We start from the raw sequence: 19,114 nt of genomic DNA, 5'->3' as shown, positions 1-19,114 counted from the left end.
CATGGGATCTAGTAATGAAGAAGCAAACCATCAAATATTGAAATTTGCAAAAAAATATAAAATATAGCAGTCCTTGGACTGCATTAGATATGATATAAAATCTGATATATTATTTAATAACATGTAGCTTGTCATGCATTCATTCTTCTAATATTTTTGATAATATGACCTATTTAGTTATTTATACTTCCACAGAACTTTGACATTGCCCTAAGCCAGGACACTAAGCCAGCTTGTGTAGAAAAAGAACAAAAAATTACCCAAAGAATTTAATATCCAGTCTTTTTAGTGTAATGCTCTGCCACCCAGGTTGTCTTCTTTCTGTGTGGACTCTGGTGATTAATGAAGAGATCACACAAAACACGTATCTACTGAATGTATCTTCCTTTTCAGATCACAGAAACTCATGGGCACATTCTTGCCATTTTTAATTTTGTTTGAACTGTTTACTGTATTAAAAAAAGGGAAGTTTATTAAAGGCATTTGGTATTCAAAATTTGCAGTCAAGATAGTGATCATATAATAAAAGTTTTGAGTCTGATGGCATGACATAGTCTACTACTTTCTAAAATTGTTGAATCGTGTTTATTTAATTCTTTGCTTTATAAACTACCCTTCAGGCCATTGAAGACATGCTTGAACTATAACAAATATAAGCAAGAAGATGATTTACTGTCTAGATACAGAATGTGAACCATCATGTTCTTTCTAATAGTTGCACATATCAGACACTAGCAAAATAAGTATGAACAAAACAACCTTCATGTAGAGTGAACATTTCACAGGTATACTCTTTTTCCATCCATAACTCTAGCTTTACTTATAACCTTGGATAAGAATTCCAACAGTGCTGGTTTTTAACCCATAAATTAAAAAAATTACCCTTAAATGTACAAAGCAGGTGCTGTAAAATCTAGTGTAAAATACTTTGGAGATAGAACTTTTACTGCAGATAGGTTAGGTAGGGTGATATTTAATGTTGTCTTTTATCAGCAATCCAACTTTGTCCTGAAGATGCATATTTCCTGAAATACTAATAATTTATTTATGCATGCCTTGGAAGTTTGGCTGCCTGTGATTAAGCTGAGTGTTTCCTAGAGGATTTATAAGGCATTTCTAAATCTTTGTCAAACATTCTCTATTAGCTTTTGAATATATATTCAGCAAATCATAGAGAAGCTATGACCAAATGTGTCTGGCAAAGGATTCTTCAGTGTATACTAAAAACTATTTTCAAAACTTCTGAAGGAAGGTAAAGAGAGCAGTTGGCACAAAGCAAAGCATTCAATGAAAATAAGTCTGTACTCCTGAGCCAAACTGAGGTTTGTGCATTGTTATACCTCCTCCCATGTAATTTTTTTGGTAAAGTGTAATTAGATTAACAGGTTTTTATTTTCTCAAGAGGAGAAGTATCATTCATATTTTGTCTTTACCAGGTAATGTGGTGATAAACCTTATGACATTGTTAATATTATTGATCTAAAATTGCTATCTAGAGACTTGAGAAACTTTCTATTTTTTTAATTAAAAAAAGGAAAGAAAATATTGATATAAGCAGTCATTGCTGTTTGTGATTAAAGTATACTTAAAGAAACTGTAATTTAAGTATGATTTTTGCCAAAATTTTGACCATAAGGGACAATCATGATTAATGTGGAACTGACTTATAGAAATATCCCTGGTCAGGATATTTTTACTGGTTTTATACTGAAAACCTTTAAGTAATGTTTGGAAATTCACCAATGTATGTATACTTTGTCTTTTAGGGCATACAGGACGATTATTAAAATCTCTGTGTTTCACCAGTCTATCATTTCTGCTGCTGCACATCATCTTTCAGATTACAATAAACAGTCTTGAAGCTGGAAAAACTATTGAACCTGGTTTTAACTGTGAGTAAAACATTTTAGTTTTTATTAGCATTTTAAACGTCCAAATGCTTCAGTGGTTTTGAAAGGTGAAGGGTTGATGAGAAGGCATTTAGTATTGTGCTCCTGTGGGTTTGCAGCTTGCTTCTGTTAGCCAGTTTTTAACCTTAAGAGTTACTGCTAGCAGGGCAAGAAGACTAGACGGGTTTTAGGAACAATATAAATGTATATATAACTATGACATATATATATATATAAGTACTTTGTTCCCACAAGAGATGCAGTTTCTTTGAGTTTACCACCGACTATTGTATGTCTTCATTTTTTAGGCTTTCTCAAAATCACCTCAGAACATGAGGTAGCTATGTATTTGTGTTATTAGATCATAATCCAGTGGGCTAAGAGTAAAATGAGATATAGTAATAAAACCCACTCTGTCCATGTATTATGCCTCTCTCTGGCATAACTCTCTGAAGTTTTTCATTTCTTTTAACTTTAAATCTTGACTGCAAAATTTATATTTCTAAAGAGTATTCATCCCTTTCTTGCCTGTTCTGTATGGGAAGAAGGATTTTTGAGTTTTCATTTATATGCTAGCTCTACTTGAAAATATATTGCATGACATTTTGTATCTTCTTCTCTCAGGAAATGTTGTTCAGTAATTCAGAAAGCAAACATTCTTCATTGTGCAGAAGTTAATTAAAATATCTATCCAGTGATTTAGATATGTAACCTCCAGGTAGAAACTATTTGTACTTGTCTTACAGTGCTTACATTTAACATTTAAACCTGTCAACTTACCTTTGATAAATGTCCATTTAATTTTTCACAAAGTATGCTGCTGCCACTTGAGTAAACAGTTGTAATACAATTCAACACAAGAAACCTTATGTGAAGTTAAGCATTTGACTTAAAGTAACAAAATCCTAAGGAAACTTGGAGTAAGCATTACCATTTCACCTCTAACTTTTTTAATTTCTTAAAATAAAAGGCGTAATTGTGTTCATGAAATACCAGTTTTAACTGGAATATCTTGGGCTTTGTTGTTCAAATCAGGCCTTCACAGTCTAAAAATACATTTTCTTTTTCTTTTTTTTTTATTAAATGTCCATCATTCATTGAGTGAACTGGATGAGTTGTTTTCCTATATGTGTTTAGTATTCTTATGACTGAAGATGTAATTTTTACTTAGATTGGAGTAATTGCATCATTTAGACACCGTTTGTATGAGTAGAGAGTTCCTAACTGTCCAAGATAGAGATGAAACCACTGAATTTTTCCTCCTTTTATGGTGGGGACTGGGGTCTGCAGTGGGAATTAAAATAATTATTTCATCCTGAAGAGTCCACTCTTCGGGATAAAATGTACTATTTGTGTCTGTTTATTCACAGTTGTCGAGTGCAATGGTTTATATTCTAGCTACCATTAATAATGATTTTCTGACTTGGGGCCCCACAGGACAATGGGTATAGCTGTAGGAGTACATTAAATGTGCCCAGATTGCTCTCTGACATTGAAACCAGTTGAAATGAGATGCCCACACCCTCACCATTAAGCTCTCTTTGCTTCCTGGGCACAGGGCGTGGTGCGAAGTTGCCTTTTGGGGATGTTATTTGGCCCAGAGGAACTCCCAAACTGTGCCTGAGTTATCTGGGAGAGAAGGTTAACTGACCAAAGTTGTTTTGAGATTTTTGTTAACTTTACAACACAAAAATATTGGCTGTTGAATTTCAGTACCAGAACATGTTTGGAGGGTAAACTGGCACCATTTAGTTTTCTGGTATGGATATAGTCTGTGAGCTTCAGATAAAGCTAATAACGAGGGGCATGTGATACTGGCATTATGGAAACTGGACCCCTAAGGTGCTGAAGGAGAAGCTAAAGAATGTATAAAGCCCATTGTGAATGTAGGGGATAGAAAAGGCCAAGGCATTTGGTAGATCAGGCAGTAAGATCAATTTTTGTCATTAAATGGCAGCAGAACATAGATGGTACTGTGTGGGTGAGGAAAAAACAGAATTCCCATTCCCAAAAGTACTTTGGTAGCACTTCTGCTTGTAACTATTTGGTGGCACAGCCCCACTATATTTCCTGTGCCCCAGCTATATGAATAGTGCTTTGCAAAACTGACTGCAGCTGTGTGCTAAGCCATAGCTGGAGAAACGACAGCACTTTGCCCATAGCATCTGCACAGTGTTATCATCCCTTCATTTTAGACTTGGCTGTTAGTGTTTACCCAACTCTTTTTACTCAATAAGAAGTTCAAAAGTGTAGACTGGAAGACTGTAGTTTTCTGTTTCCCTATCCAGACCCGGATCAGCTATTAATAACACATTTTTTACAGCTAAAGTCTTTTCTGATGCTTATCATTAGGAAATTTTTTTCCTATTAGTCAAAATACCCTGTCTGCATCTTTCAGCCTGATGTGGAAATGAAGAAAAACTTTCCCTTAGTCTTTATGGTTACCTGTTATGTATTTGAAGGCTGCAGTCGTATCTGTCATATGCACTCTGCTCTCATTCTCTTTTTACACAGCCTCAGTCTCTTCAAACTTTCTTTATGCATCATGTTTTCCAGGAAGGAGATTAGTCTTATCATTGTTGGTCTAATTCTGTTTTGTCCAAGGGTTCCAGATATTTCTTGAAGTTCAGTGTCCAAAGTAAGGCAGTATTTCAGCTGAGAATTTGCTAGCATATACTGTAATATAACAGTTACCAAAGTGTCTGCAAGTCAAACTTCCTATTTATGCATTATTATATGGTATTTTTGCAATGGTAATATTGTCTCACACTTTATTTTTGTTTCACTGAAACCCACAATTCCTTTTCTGCAGAACAGACCACTTTTTTCAATCCCTTATCTTTGTAGGTGAGTTTTTTTCCAGTGTAGTGAAAGTTTATATTTTCCCATTTTTTTCCAAAATGGTTTTATTTATTGAGATTTTTCTGAATTCTATCTCTACATTTGCTAGTGTTTCCTCTTATAGGAACCATCTGCAAATACACTTTAAGGAGTTCTGGATATACTAAAGTGTTTGATTTTTCCTTTAAATTTAATCTGTGTTTTTATTTTGATGGAATTATAGTGTCTCCACCAGTTTAAATAAATTAAACCATGGAATACTGAAGGAGCTAGTGGATGTTATGGCAGGACCCCTTTTGATTATCTACCAAAGGTCATGGGAGTGTGGGGAGGTCCTGGAAGCTGGTGACTGGAAGCTGGACATTGTTATTCCAATTTACAAAAAGGGCATGAAGGAAGACCCAGGAATCTGCAGGCCTGTTATTCTAACCTCAGTTCCTGAAAAAAGTATGAAGAAGATTATACTGGGTACTACTGAAAGGCATTTAAAGGTCAGTGCATTCTTCAGGCACAGTCAACACAGATTCGCAGAGGGAAAGTCCTGTTTAACTAGTTTGATATCCTTCTATGATAAGGTCACCTGCCCAGTGGATGAAGGGAAGGTGGTGGATGTGTTTTTCCTGGATTTTAGTAAGGCTTTTGATATTGTCCTTCACAGAATTCTTCTGGACAAGTTGTTCAGCTGTGGGATGAGTGAGTTCAAGATGTGCTTGGGTGACGAACTGCCTGAAGGGCAGGGCTCAAAGGGTTGTGGTGAATGGGGCCACATCTGGCTGGTGACGGGTCACCAGTGGTGCTCCTCAGGGATCAGTTCTGTGGCCAATTCTGTCCGACATATTTATGAATGATCTGGATGCAGGAGTTGAGTGCAACATTAGGAAGTTTGATACCAACAATACCACAGTGGGGGATGTTGTTTGGGACAAGCTGCCTTACAGTGGGATCTAGACAGATTGCAGCACTGGGCTGTGATTACTGGGATGAAATTTAACAAGTTTCTGCACCTAGGATGGACTAATGCCAGGCACAAGGATAAGCTAGAAGAGGAGTGGCTGGAGAACAGCCCTGCAGAAAGAGACATCAGGGGGTGTTAACAGTTTGGCAGCAGGCTCAAAAGGAGCCAGCAGGGTGCTCTGGCAGTCAAGAGGGCAAACCCCATCCTGGGGAGCACCAGACATAGCATGACCAGGTCAACAGAAGTGTTGGTGAGGCCTCAATTTGACCAGTCTGTAGCTCTGGGCCCCACAGCTAAAGATAAATGTTCAGGTACTTGAGGAAGACAACAAAAATGGTGAAAGGGCTGGAAGGAACATCCTATGAAGAGCAGCTGAGAACGCTGGGTTTGTGTATTTTGGAGAAAAGGAGGCTGAGGGGCAATCTTGTCACTCTGCAGCTTTCTGAGGAGGGGAAGTGGAGCGTGAGGTGCTGATCTCTTCTCCCTGAGATCCAGTGACAGGATGCTTGGGTGTAATTCAGAACTATGCCCATCAGAGAAAGTTCAGATTGTAAGTTAGGAAGCATTTCATTACCAAGGGGATGCTCAAACTCTGGAACAGGCTTCCTAGACAGGTGATTGTGCCCAAGCCTGTTAGCCTGTCAGAAGCATTTAGACAGTGCCCTTAACAACATACTTTAGCTTTTAGTCAGCCCTAAAGTTGTCAAGGAGTTGAAGTAGACTATCACTGTAAGTTCCTTCAAAATGAAATAAATAGTTCTATTCTATATACTGCCCTCATGTAAATGAAGTGTGAGTAAGGTAAATGTGCACTCTTGGTGAGGTAATTTCTAGGCTGAGTAAATAGAGAATACAAGGAGGAAAGTAAAAAAAAATTACAATAGCAGAAAGAAAAAAACCTTAAAATTATTTTGGTGTATATGTAATTGGTTATTTTTGCTATGATAAAGCATGGGAAATTTTCATGTTTTCTTTTAGTGATTATTCCATCATGTGCTTTCATCCTGCAGGAAAGTTAGTTGATTCTACAAGTCCATAATTTCCACCTCAGAAATGTTTTAACTTAATTCTGTTAATAATCTAGCTCCTGACAGTTTCGGAAATGGGTGAGGGGGGGTGGTAACTTTGTCTTCAAATTCTGTAGGTTAGTTTTTCTCAGTCTTTTCAAATGCCAGCTTCTGAATCAAAAGATCATTTTCTGGTTTTAGGATTTCTTTTCACACTGCTGTATTAAAGCCTCTGAAAATATTTTCATTTTGGTAACATAAACACTTGAAAAATGTTTAAATTAGGGGTGTGATACAAACTGTCACCTCTTAAACCTTATAGAGTTGTAGTTTCATTTTGGAAATGAAGAACAACTATCCCTTTATCTTTTACATATAGAAGCAGTTTTATTTGGACCATCTGCAAATGCAAAGCAGGCATGTAGAATTTCAGGCTCATTTCAAAATACTCCACTATTATTTTGGAATTATGTTACTCAAAATCAGCTGATAAATAGTACTCAAGATAAGTCCTGGAATGTTTAACTTCTTTGGTTTGTTGTTTTTTCAGCCCCTTTCTCCTTTAGAGATCATACACCTTCTCTTTCAGGATGACTACAAAATGCTACAGCATTCTCTAAATTATGTTGGTGTATTGATAGAGGTGTTTGAAAATGTTTGGCCAGCTGAAGGTTCTTGTTTCTTGAGAGCCTTGTGAGTGTTGCCTAACACTGATAAAATTTTGGTTTTAGTAGCCCTTATTTAGCTTAATGAAAGATTTCTGGTTAGCCACAACATCAATGGAACTGACACTGGATACCTCCCAGATAGTTTCTTTTTTAAATCAGAGTTTATATGGAAAGGAAAAGAATAAATACAGAAAGAGTGAGCTGGGCTAATCTTCTTTAGTCGTGAAGAGCTAGGTAATCAGTCTGGTTTCACTGATGATATATCCCTATAACACCGAATCTGATTTTGAAATGTAGCGGTATTCATGCAGTAATACAATGTCATTATTAAGTTGTACTTCTGAGGTAATAAAATTCTGATTATTAGTTTAGGTAACAACTTTTGAATACAGAATCTTTGAGATAGGCAGTTGAAAATTAGATCACAAGGTAACAGAGAGTTGCATTCCTTAGTATGGATGCTATAGTTCTTTCCTATTACTGGTTTTAAACATCTTTAAAAATGGCATTACCACCAGCAGGAGTGTTTTCCACAATGCTAATTTTAAACTTTACTTCTAAGAAATCAGTGCAATTATTCCTCATCATAATACTCTGTAAGTATACACTCTGTAACAGTGTCTTCTCTTCTGTTTAAAATTACTCATTTCTTTTTCTCTTCCTTGTAGTTACGTACATCAATTTCTTATTTTCTGTTGACTACCATACTACCTTGGTCTTGATTTCTGCAAATGGATCTACTTAAATGCTCTTTCCTCCAGAACAATAATTTTGTCCATTGAGAAAGGCAACTTAGAATAGTTAAACTATACAGCAATTAAGTTTGTAGTCAAAGTTTGTTAGAATACCAAAAAAGAGCATTTAAGGTTATTTCTGGATATTTTTCTTATACATCAAATAATAGAACCAATAGAGTTGAAACAGAGATCTTAAAATCCTTCCAAAGAATTTCTATGGATCTCTACATTTGTTTACTGTGTTTAGTTTGAGTGCTTTATTTACCAAATGGTTATATGAAGAAAAAGGGAGAATAGATTTAAAGCACCAAGTTGCCTAGATAGCTTCTCTGTTAGATCATGGGAACGAAATTCAGATAATTTTCTGTCCCCGGTATGCCATGGTGAATGTCAAACAAATGCATGCCACCATTGTGGAATCATAATAACTTTCTACTTGAGATAAATCTTGAAATGATTTCTTGGCTTAAAAGACCATCCTGTGTTTGTATTACTACCAGCATGTCCCTGAGGTTTTGGGTTATATTAGGAAGCAGCAATACCCAGTACAAATAAATTATGTTTTACCATTTATTGAAAGCTCAGATTGAAGACTGCAGCTGAACTTTCATAGGAATTAATAATTACTCTTCTTTATACACTTAGTGAGATTTCATGTCTTTTATACCCTCCTGAGTATGCTTTTAAGGTTATGATGGTTTTGAAAAGTATTACATTGGTAAAGGCTGCTGTATTTCTTGCTGGATTTATTAACCCTCTGGAAATACAGATGTTGTTTTGACTTATAAAGGGGGAAAAGATTAAAAGATTTCTTACAGAGTTTCATATTTCTGTTTCAAAGGTGTGTGTCAGATGCATGCAGGTCTTTCAAATACCATGACTTACTGGCGAGCTCTGGAGTCTGTATCTTGTGGGCTCTTTTCACCTGTTTTGACACATCATTTCATGAGAGACTGCCTTGAAAACAAATATATTGAAAATATTGGAAATTTGAAACATTATGTTATGAAACAAATATTCTGAGGATTTCCCGACCATTAATTGTCTTGGTAATTTTGACAATTTAATTTCAAAAATGTTACTTCATTTAATCCAAATGGCATTAAAAAAAACCAGTAAGTTTATTATAAGAAGCTTTGGCTGTTGAGCAGAAGTCATAGCAGAGTAAACATTTCATTTTAATCCTGGAAAAGGCACTATGTCCTCTCGAATGCTTTTGCTTTCCAAAATCAAAGCTGAGAGTTACCCACATTCAAGAGTGCTAAGGAACTTGCATCCCAGACAAAGCAGTTCCTTCTTCCCTAATAACACATCCATTTCTCACTGACCAGGGAAATACTCAAGGTGCTTTCCAGGCAACTGGTTTAGCTGCAAATTTATAAGATCTTAAGTCACCTCCGTTCTACGTGTATCATACACTTTCTTTTTTGCTTAGTGAAATCTATATTTCAACATTCTGCCTCAAACCTGAGCCCTTCTTTTGATCTCTTACCTGCATTTTCTCACATTTCTTTTTTTTTTTTTTTTTAAGTTTGTTAACTGAAGTGTTTACTCTCTTCAGTAGTTACCTTGGACTGTTGTAGTTGAATCTAGAATGGATGTAATCTGTAAGCTTATCTCAGTCTGAAAATGTGTGTTTAAAAGCAAACCTTTATTCCACTAAAAGTGGGCATTGTCTTGCAGAACATCTGCATTTTAATAATATTTTTGTGTGTCAGCTCAAGGATTATAATTGCCCAAATTCTGAGTAAAAACAATGCCTTTAAATGTCTCAGAGCAGTTCATTCTGTTATCACAGAAGTTGTCAGGTTTTACTTATGTGGTGTCTGTAGAATCAAGAGAAGAAGGTTCAGAAATGAACTCATATTTCAAGGACAACAGTGGAATATAGTATAGCAAAGTTTTCGTAGGATGAAACAACCAGCCATAGCACTGCAGAAGAATCAGAATAACCTTCCAATGAGGGGATATATTTTAAACTCAACAATGTCTAAGCTTGTGATGTCCATTACAGCAAATGTAGAACAAATTTAGTTTAGACATTTAGCTGGACTAGTTGTAGAGTGGTGAGTGGGTACTCAGTGGGGAAAAACAAATTTTATGCCAATATTTTAATAGAAGAGATTGTACAGATTCTGCATGCTGTCCATCACCCATGTAAGACTGACAATACTAAATCCCATAATATAAAAGTCTAGTTTTAATGGAATTTAGATACCCACATATTTTTGAAGCCATGAGCTACAGTGTTTATTAATTATTAAGTCAGTACAGAGCCAGTTGCCTGGAAAGACTATTTGTTCAGTTTTTATGCGAGATGTGTTGTGGTTTAACCCCAAATAGCAATTAAGTACCATGCAGCTGCTCACTCTCCTCCCTCCGTGGGATGGGGAGAGGACTCAGGAAAAAAAAAGTAAGAAAACCCCCAAAACTTATTGGCTGATGTAAGAACAGTTTAATAATTTCAATAAAGTAAATTACTACTACTACTAATTGTACTAAAAAAAAAGAAGAAAAATAAACCCCGAGAAACACAAGTGGCACATGCACCATACCATTGCTCACCACCCGCTGACCAATGCTCAGCCTGTCAGCAGCCATTGGGCCCTTCCACCCAGCTCCCCACAGTTTATACACTGGGCATGATGTTCTATGGTGTGGAATATCTCTATAGCTAGTTTGGGTCAGCTGTCGTGGTGATGCTCCCTGCCAGCTTCTTGTGTACCTCCTCACTGGCAGAGCATGAGACACTGGAAAGTCTTTGATTTAGGGTAAGCGCTACATAGCAACAACCAAAACATCAGTGTGTTATCAACATTATTCTCATAATATACCCAAAACACGGCACTGTACCAGCTACTAGGAAGAAAATGGACTCTATCCCAGTGAAACTAGTGCAGTTACTTCATGTGCTTTGGCTCTGAGGTATGTCCTCACAACACTGTCTGAAGCTTTGTTGCTTATATTACTAGCAGGATACTAAAGCCTAAGCATATGAGAAGCTGAAAATGTTTCCAGAATACAGGTTAATACAACTTGATAAAAATCAAAGCAGACTGTGAAAACCACTGTTCTTTGTTCAAAGTCAACATATGGATTTTGTCTTTCATATCCCAAGCAGTAACACTGTCTCTTGGTGGTACTTATATATGCCCGGTGCCAAGTGGATTGAAAAAAACACTGCTTTGACTGAGCTTACAAACTCCTTTGAGAAGAGGCTTTTCCTGTTCTGTGGTTTGTGCTGTATGACCTGCAGCAGGAGTCGTCTGGGTGTCTGGGGGCTTATGGGGATATCATAGTTTAAAGAATAGTGAGAATAGGATTTCTTCAGAGCTTCCCTCTTATCAGTGACTATGCCTGCAGAATGATGAGTTGCAAAGCAATGAATAATCATGTGTCCAGACCTCCACTGATAGAAAATTCTGTAGATTTAAGTGCAAGTGGTGCACACAGAGATTGAAGTAGAGCATTTGCAGATGAAGATCCTGTTACACTATTTCTCCTGGCAAGTACCTCTGAAATGACAGAAAGACAGAAGACATGACTTTAAGGAAAAAAACCCAAACTATAGATCCTATCATTCTCTGGTTTCATAGTGTGCTGGTTTTTGCATAGGTGATGTGCAGTGTCTGAGTCATGAATAATGTAAGAAGAAATTTCTATATGGAGTCACAGAGAACTTGAACTAAAAAGAATGCTCAGCAACTGCAGTGAGATCCAGTTGTGGTGGCGCAAATACGGTCATTTCACAGGATCCTAGAAAGGTGTGTGGTGGTACAGTATTACCAATAACCATTTCTGACTGTCATTTCAGTGTTTCCAAGAGTCAAGAATATTTAACATGTGGAACACATCCTATGGCAAACTTAATTAGTCAAAGGTGTTAGCATGCCTTTTTTGCCTCAACAGAAACTTGCAACAATAGCTTACTCTATGCATGAAAGTTAATTTTCCTTTAGTTCACTACACACTGGATGTTAACATTTCTTCAACACTTTCTGTGCAGCTTTATGTGGCCAGGAAATTTATGACTGGGGAAACAGAAGCTTCTGTAATTGCTTCTTAGGCATGAATGATAAGTCCTGCTTAATTTCCTGCCGGGTGTTGCTGCCTAGAAGTTTGGAAAGTTGGTGTTCCTTGAACCTATGGAGTCTTTATTTCTGGACTCACAAGCTGCTATGTAAAAACCGAGCAATATTCAAAATAGTCACTTTAGGGCATGATATATAACACCTTCTGTATAATGTATATAATTATGCTGTACTGGTATTAGCATACTTGTGTTCCACCACTGAAGAGAACCTGGCACAGGAGATGTCACTGCCACTCATAGTTTGTGCTTTTGACAGTCAACGTTGCATTGGAGACAAGACCTGGGAATCTTCTGGATGGCCCGTGGGGTTGTACAGCTTCTTTCTGAGGCTGGTAGACTTTGGAAGGTATCGCACTAATGCTGCGGTGCCAACTGGGACAATTTTTTTTAGTATCCTGGTTGTAGCTAGGATGAGTGCGCCTGGGTGCAGGGCAGTAGAAAAGAAGTGTGACCATCACTGTCACCTTGTTTTAAGGCTGTTTTAGGAGAGATAGAGCAGCTGTTTTCTTTCTCCCTCTGTCCTCTTGAAGGAAGAAGTAGAAGTAGCAAACACAAGGAAGAAATCAAAGGCAGCTGTGAAGGAGAAGGCACTCAATAAAACTTGAATAGAAGAGGGGAGAGCAGAATGTATGTATGAAAGAAATGAAAGCAGAAGAGTGTAACTGTTTTTTTTTTTTTAATTTATACTCTTCATTAGGGCCATTAGTAAATTAAGAAGTAAACGAAGAGTAGCCTTTTATGTTTTTGTAAGTAGCCACTCCCTTGCTTATCCTGCTTAACCTTCCTATGAAAAGCTTGTCCCAAGTTACTACAAAACCTATTTTCCATATTGTGAAGTTCTTGAAGACCAGCAAAATCAGAAACAGGCTGCTCACACACACAGTTACAGTGAGAAAATTTGTCTACAGAGTTAGGCCCTTACTTTTACTCTGACACCAGCCCTACTGTTACAGTGGTTATCTTGGCTCATTGGCAGTATTTTGCTGTAGCAGTATAGGGTATATAAGGACAGCACTACAGTGCTTTAGCAACCAGCATCTCTGGCCTGGTGTAGAGCACCATGTTGAAATGTTGCCTTGTTGATCATTCAAATCACTGTAACATAAATATTTTACTGGGAAGTCTTACTGTAGAATTACTGTTCGGGAGTAGGAAACTATATATTTGTGTGTTGGACACTGTTTAGACAAATACTTTGTCTGAGAATAAATATTTCACTTTAGTTCTGAGGATCTGTCTTTTCTGTTTGGCTGTTTACGTCTTTATGTATTGCTCTTCCTCACGTAATCGTGCTGAGTATTTTTAGAAAGCCTGATTAGTTAGTGTGACACTGTGAGCCTTTGCATGTGCTTGTACCCACATTGCAAGTTTGAGGGGGCTTTTGTCCCTTGGTCAGAGCCCTCAGGCTTGATTCTTTTGCACCTCTTGGTGATTTACGTCAGCAGCATGACCTCTTTCTCAGCTGGGAAGCAAACAGCACATTTGAGCTGAGATGATGACAGCTGCTCACCGCAGCCACTCTGCCATGGCTGCACCACTAGTTGGACATCTCAGCTGCAAGGACAAGTGAGGCGTTGTGTCTGGGGGTGGGAGCTGTGAGGAGCCATTCCTGGTGATGCAGCACTCCCAGTGGGTGGGCTTCCCTGGGCAGTGCGAGCTCGAGGCTGCTTGGGACAAAAACTAGTCCAACCTTGAATTGAAAGGACTGAGTTTACTGAGCCCTTCATGAAAGTTGTGATGTAAAACAAATCACCCTGTAAAACAAAGTGAAAGGCGTCGCTCACATAAATATGGCTTGAAGCCATCAGGAAAAAAGAATGTTTTCTTCACAGGCTTGGGTTTGAAATGCTTTGGTGGGCTCTCCTGCATCAGTGTGTCAGAACATAGTCCTAAACCTGGGTCAAATACAGTGTGAACTTGCATACTTTGAGTTTACTTCCAAATGGAAAATCTGTCCTAAAATTCCCTTCAAGTTCTGCCAGACATACGAGTCTGAATCGGTAACCACATAAGATGCCAGAAAGCACTGTACCTTACACCCTTTGCGTAAACAGTGTGCAGCGCATCTGTCATGCTTACACTTAACAAAGAACAAAATAAATAAACAAAGTTCCATAATACTCATAAAAGAAGAAAAAATACTGTTTACATCTTTGGAAGGAGGAAAATTCATTATATGGTTTTTTTTTTATTTATTTCCAAAGTCTTAAACATCCCTTGTTTCTTTCATTTTAGTTCTTGTATTTTCCTAATATCTAAGTCTGCAGCATTGCACCATTCCCATCCATACATACTGTGTTAACTGCTGAGTTTTATCGTACTACATTTCTCTAGGGATTTTGTTTAAAGCAATCAATGGACTGGATTTCAGAGATGTCATCATCTGGTCTGAAAACAGAAAAAATTTCAAAAGCATCGGTGAAAGGTGTAGTAAATGAGAAAAATGTAATCCCATTTTTATGTGTCTAGACATAGAGCAAGTAGAATACTGTATATCTTTCAAAGTGATTAAGAGAATGAACTTGATTTTCCACTATCATCAGATATGCCCAAGTGGTGATTTTAAAACTGAAAACAATTTTAACACTGTTTTCACACTGAAGTATTGTGAAACACCAAAAAGCATGCACTCCAGCCAGTGGCTGACAAAAATTTTATTGAGCTTTTTCAGGTGTAGAACAGTGCATAGAAGTAGTTCCTGAAGGGAATCAGTAGTGATGTAGTTCAGAGTACATTAATTAATAATTAATACTTGTATATTTAAGTATATAGTAATACATTTTGAAAGACAGCTAGCTCCCAATAAAAAGGACACAGCGATAAGAACTGAATAGCATTTTATGCTCTTTTGTACATATATTGCCTTACCTACAGTCATGATGGTCAAAAAATTTCATATAGAATATTCTTTTTAAGGTTGGCACATAAATTCTTTTTGGCACAGAAATTTAGAACATTGAAATGCAAAAGGATGATTTTTAACACATTCTTTAGAGCCAGCAGAGTTTGACCTGGCCATGGGATTGTGTCCCTGTGGTTTGTTGATGATACCACAGTTGGCTGCATAGCCAAGATTCCAGGAAATTTGTGCTTTATCTAGACCCCACAAGTTTGTCTGCTAATAATGTAATGTTTCACAAGAGAACTCTTGTTCTTACCTTCACTGTAGACACGTTGATGGACTCAAATTACACCCAGAATAGGCTTCATTGTAGAGTCTAGGAAATTACCGTCATTCTTAGAAATACAGGCCTCACAGTCCAGGTGCCAAATTGGATTTTAATCCCAAAAATCTTACATACACCTGGAGTGGTAATTAAACACAGCTGCAGTGTGAAACTTGTGGAATTACAAAGACATACTGGTGAAAGTCTTATAGGCACCATCCCTGGAAGATTTCAAAAAACACGTCGATATGGCACTAGAGGACAAGGTTCAGTGGTGAACGTGGTTGTGGTACTAGGTTGATGGTCGGACTTGGTGATCTTAGAGGTCTTTTCTAAGTTTAATGATTCTGTGAGTCTGTGATTCTATGATATCCCAGACAAATATGACAAGAATAAAAAATAATTGGAGCTGATGTTGTTGTGCTGGCAGCAGTTCTAACTTTGTAACACTTATTGGTCTCCCAGTTTTCAGTAGTTCAGAGATAAATATTTACATAGTTATCCTTTGTCTTATTCTTGGCTATCTGATGTTTCGTATTTGACTAAGAATAAAGTACAAGACTGGCAGAAACACTAACTATCAGTGCTGTCTGAGGGGGGCAAGAGGTGCCTTTTAAACTGGTATCAGATTGTACTCAGTTTCTGTTTCTATAAACACGCATGATGACCATTTTCATCTTCAGGAGTTTCATTCATTACAGCAGGAGCTTTTTGTGATTATAAGTTTTAGTACTGCTCATCAACCTTTGCATTTTCAGGAATCAGGCTGATTGAATTACCCAATTAGACAGCCTCACTAAGTGGGGGAAGAGGACGTTTCAGCACGATTTTTTCAATAATAAAATTCCACGAAGGTGTCCAAAGTTTAGAAAGCTATAAGTACCAGTGAGGAAGGAAACTGCTCTGTTGTGGTCAGTGGCATAGAAGCTCAACTCTTTTGACTCCAAGTACAGGTAGGTGCTTCCAAAAATGTACAGAGAGGTATGAACCAGGCAATATTTCAGAGGATGCAATATTTTGACATCTAACAGAAAAAAAAAAAGAAAGTAATTTTATCAAAATAGTAATAATTTTAGTATTGTTATCCATAGATTTGTCACACAGTAAATAACTGTTTTCTGCAGAACAGAGATACTGGGCAACAGTGATTTGTTGAACTTGCACTTCTTGGGAAGATATTCAATAGTTGTGAAATATGCAGGAGGAGTGGATACATGAAAGTGAAAGGGAAAGTCAGCAGATAACGCATGGACACTTTCCATCAGTCTCTGGCTAAGCATCTACGTCCATAATGGACTTGCTCTTCTGCAGTCCTTGAAGCTGCTACTCATGCAGCTTGTTGCCTCAACAAGATTTAGGGGAAGGAATCAACATATAGAAATAATTTTTTTTGTCACAGCACTGAATCAAATAAAGCCTTCACTCTCCAGTCCTACCTCTGAGTTTCATTAAGAATTTTGGGCAGTTTGTAAATGAAAACTTTTGGGGGTTATCTGAGATCAGGTTTGTCTTGTTGGCGTATAGGGGCGAGCCATGGTTCTGCCTAATGTAGCAGTTCTGCGGCCATGAAGGACTGGCCCCCTTTTTTGCTACTGTAGTCTCATTGTATCGTAATTTTATGAAGACTTCTAACCAAAATAAATTTAAGCTTATGAAACTGCATTGCTTTAGGAGTGAAGTACCACCTGTTCATTACCATCCTGTTCTCTCAACAGCCTTTCCACAAGTTAGATTACACAACACTTATGATACATGAATTTTTAAATTATTTTTATGACTTTCCGTGTCCTCACTGAAACATTGTCAAAATTCTCTCATATATGATAAAAAAGAAAATCCTGAGCAAGGAAGTTCACAGAATACATGTCCACATAAATAAAGCTGGAATGCTGATACGGTTCCATGAACATCTGGAAAAAGTCAAAGATGGGTTTCCACATCTATCCTATGTCATTCTGGATAACAATAAGACAATTATATCACATTTCCCTTCGTAGTTCACAGTTGTTCCAGTCACTTTTTTTTTTCTTTTTTTCTATTTTTCTTTTTTTTAGCTATAGTAAAGAGTGAAAGGTTCTATAACAGCAGCTGCGAGAATTGACAATAAATATTGTATTATATTGGCAGGTAATGTATTTAGTTAAAAGGTAAAAATTGACTGCGTTTTGCTATGTAATTTTCTCAGAGAAGAGCAAGAGATTTTACTTTTTTGGTAGAGGCCGTCTTGATTTCAGAGACTTCTCAAAATTTGATTAAAATATTAGTTTCGTTATTTTGGGAATAGTGAGTATCAACAACATAAAAGTGAGTTATGTTATTTCTTTTTGGAAGAGTTAAATTTTGTTGTATAATAATACAGTTATTGTAATCACTATGAGGTATTTACACTTTCCTAGGATATTAATTCATGTAAAGACTATTTAATTTAAAATAAATAAATATCTTGTTAGCAGGCATTGACATGTTCTGAAAGTCATAAAAGTGATCCTGCATATGTCGTTACTGGTGCTACTAGTTAAGCCACTACATACACTGCTATGATGTGCCACTAATCCTGGGTTAGCAAGAGAGAACTGCCTGCAGTTGGTAGCTCCCTGTTTCCTAAATACATTAGATTTTTCCTTTTTTTTTTTTCCCCTCTCTGAATCCTTCATGTATATAAAAGCAGTTCTCTTTCACATAAGCAGGTAGAAAGTTAGTGTGTTTCATGGAGGTAGAAAGCAAGGCTTGGCTGTGTGTCTGCTCATGTGCAAGGAGTATTTAGCAAAAGCAGTCACAAAACCTTACTTTCTGTTCTCAGTTGGGAAAAGTTATAATATCTAGTTCTAAGAATAAGGTTAGATATGAGGCTTACATGACATTATGCTAGGTCTCCTAAGATTTGCCAGTGGAGTCTTGATATTCAAGATATGAGAAAAACCTATCAGATTATGGAAAATGAGAAAAATATTTCTCACTTGCTCTGCTTCCCTTCCCTCTCTGCCTTCTATGTGTCACACAGTGACTACATTCATCTCTAAAACTTTCACTGTCGTGTTCTCTTCTTTGAGTTAGGAGCACTGCCAAAGTGATCTAATAGAGGCATTTTTTGGTTTATGTTACTACTGGTGGTACAAATAACTACTTTCACCTTGGAGTTGTGGTGGTTTTTTTAATTTTTTTTTTTTTAAAGTTTTTACTCTGAGATAGTATCCTCTATTTTTGGGTCAATGCTCATAAAGCTTGGCTTCTGTAATTTTCTAGTGATACTAATAAAACCCATCCCCCTAGCATCTGGGGTGCAGAAGACACTGCTAAGCAAGCTGTTATATATCTCAAAAAAGTTTATGAGCTGAAAAATTTGAGTTTGGAGAGGGGAATGTAGACTTTGCGATTTCCAAATGCTGATGCTAAATCCATTCAGATGTAAATCAAACCCATCAGCAGTACTCTGCTCTTTAGATAGTTTGTCTTAACATGTGTTTGCTCATTATTCCTTCCTTGGGTTGGAGGTTGTGTATGAAAGCTGTTCAAGTGAAATAAATAATGTATTCCTATGAAGAAGATTAGTATATTTTGGAACTCAGAAATGGCAAAAATTTAGGTAATATTTCAGCATAAATAATAATGTGAGTGGGATTTTTTTTGCTTTGAAATTCCTAGTCCAGGATGTGGATAGTTAGGTCATAATCTCTCTGGATAGTGTTTGGCTAGGCTCTAAATGATGATCTCTGTTACTGGAAATCTTCTGTTTCTTTGTATAGAGTAGGGTCAAATA

General features: G+C 37.0%; 1 protein-coding gene across 2 annotated transcripts in view; it reads left to right on the top strand.

The window, feature by feature from the left end:
• The window catches only part of PIEZO2 (piezo type mechanosensitive ion channel component 2), a 294,412-nt gene that overhangs the window by 103,337 nt on the left and 171,961 nt on the right, over positions 1-19,114 (top strand). For both annotated transcript variants that reach the window (XM_050321408.1, XM_050321398.1), the window contains exon 3: positions 1,767-1,892. In XM_050321408.1, coding sequence (XP_050177365.1) covers positions 1,767-1,892 — 126 coding nt within the window. The remainder of the gene's footprint in view (positions 1-1,766; positions 1,893-19,114) is intronic.

The sequence above is a fragment of the Myiozetetes cayanensis genome, unplaced genomic scaffold, assembly GCF_022539395.1.
Source record: "Myiozetetes cayanensis isolate MyiCay16 unplaced genomic scaffold, myiCay2020 scf1, whole genome shotgun sequence".
Classification (NCBI taxonomy): Eukaryota; Metazoa; Chordata; class Aves; order Passeriformes; family Tyrannidae; genus Myiozetetes; species Myiozetetes cayanensis.
The sequence above is the reverse complement of the archived record's forward strand: the minus strand, read 5'-3'. Positions and strand labels throughout refer to the sequence as shown.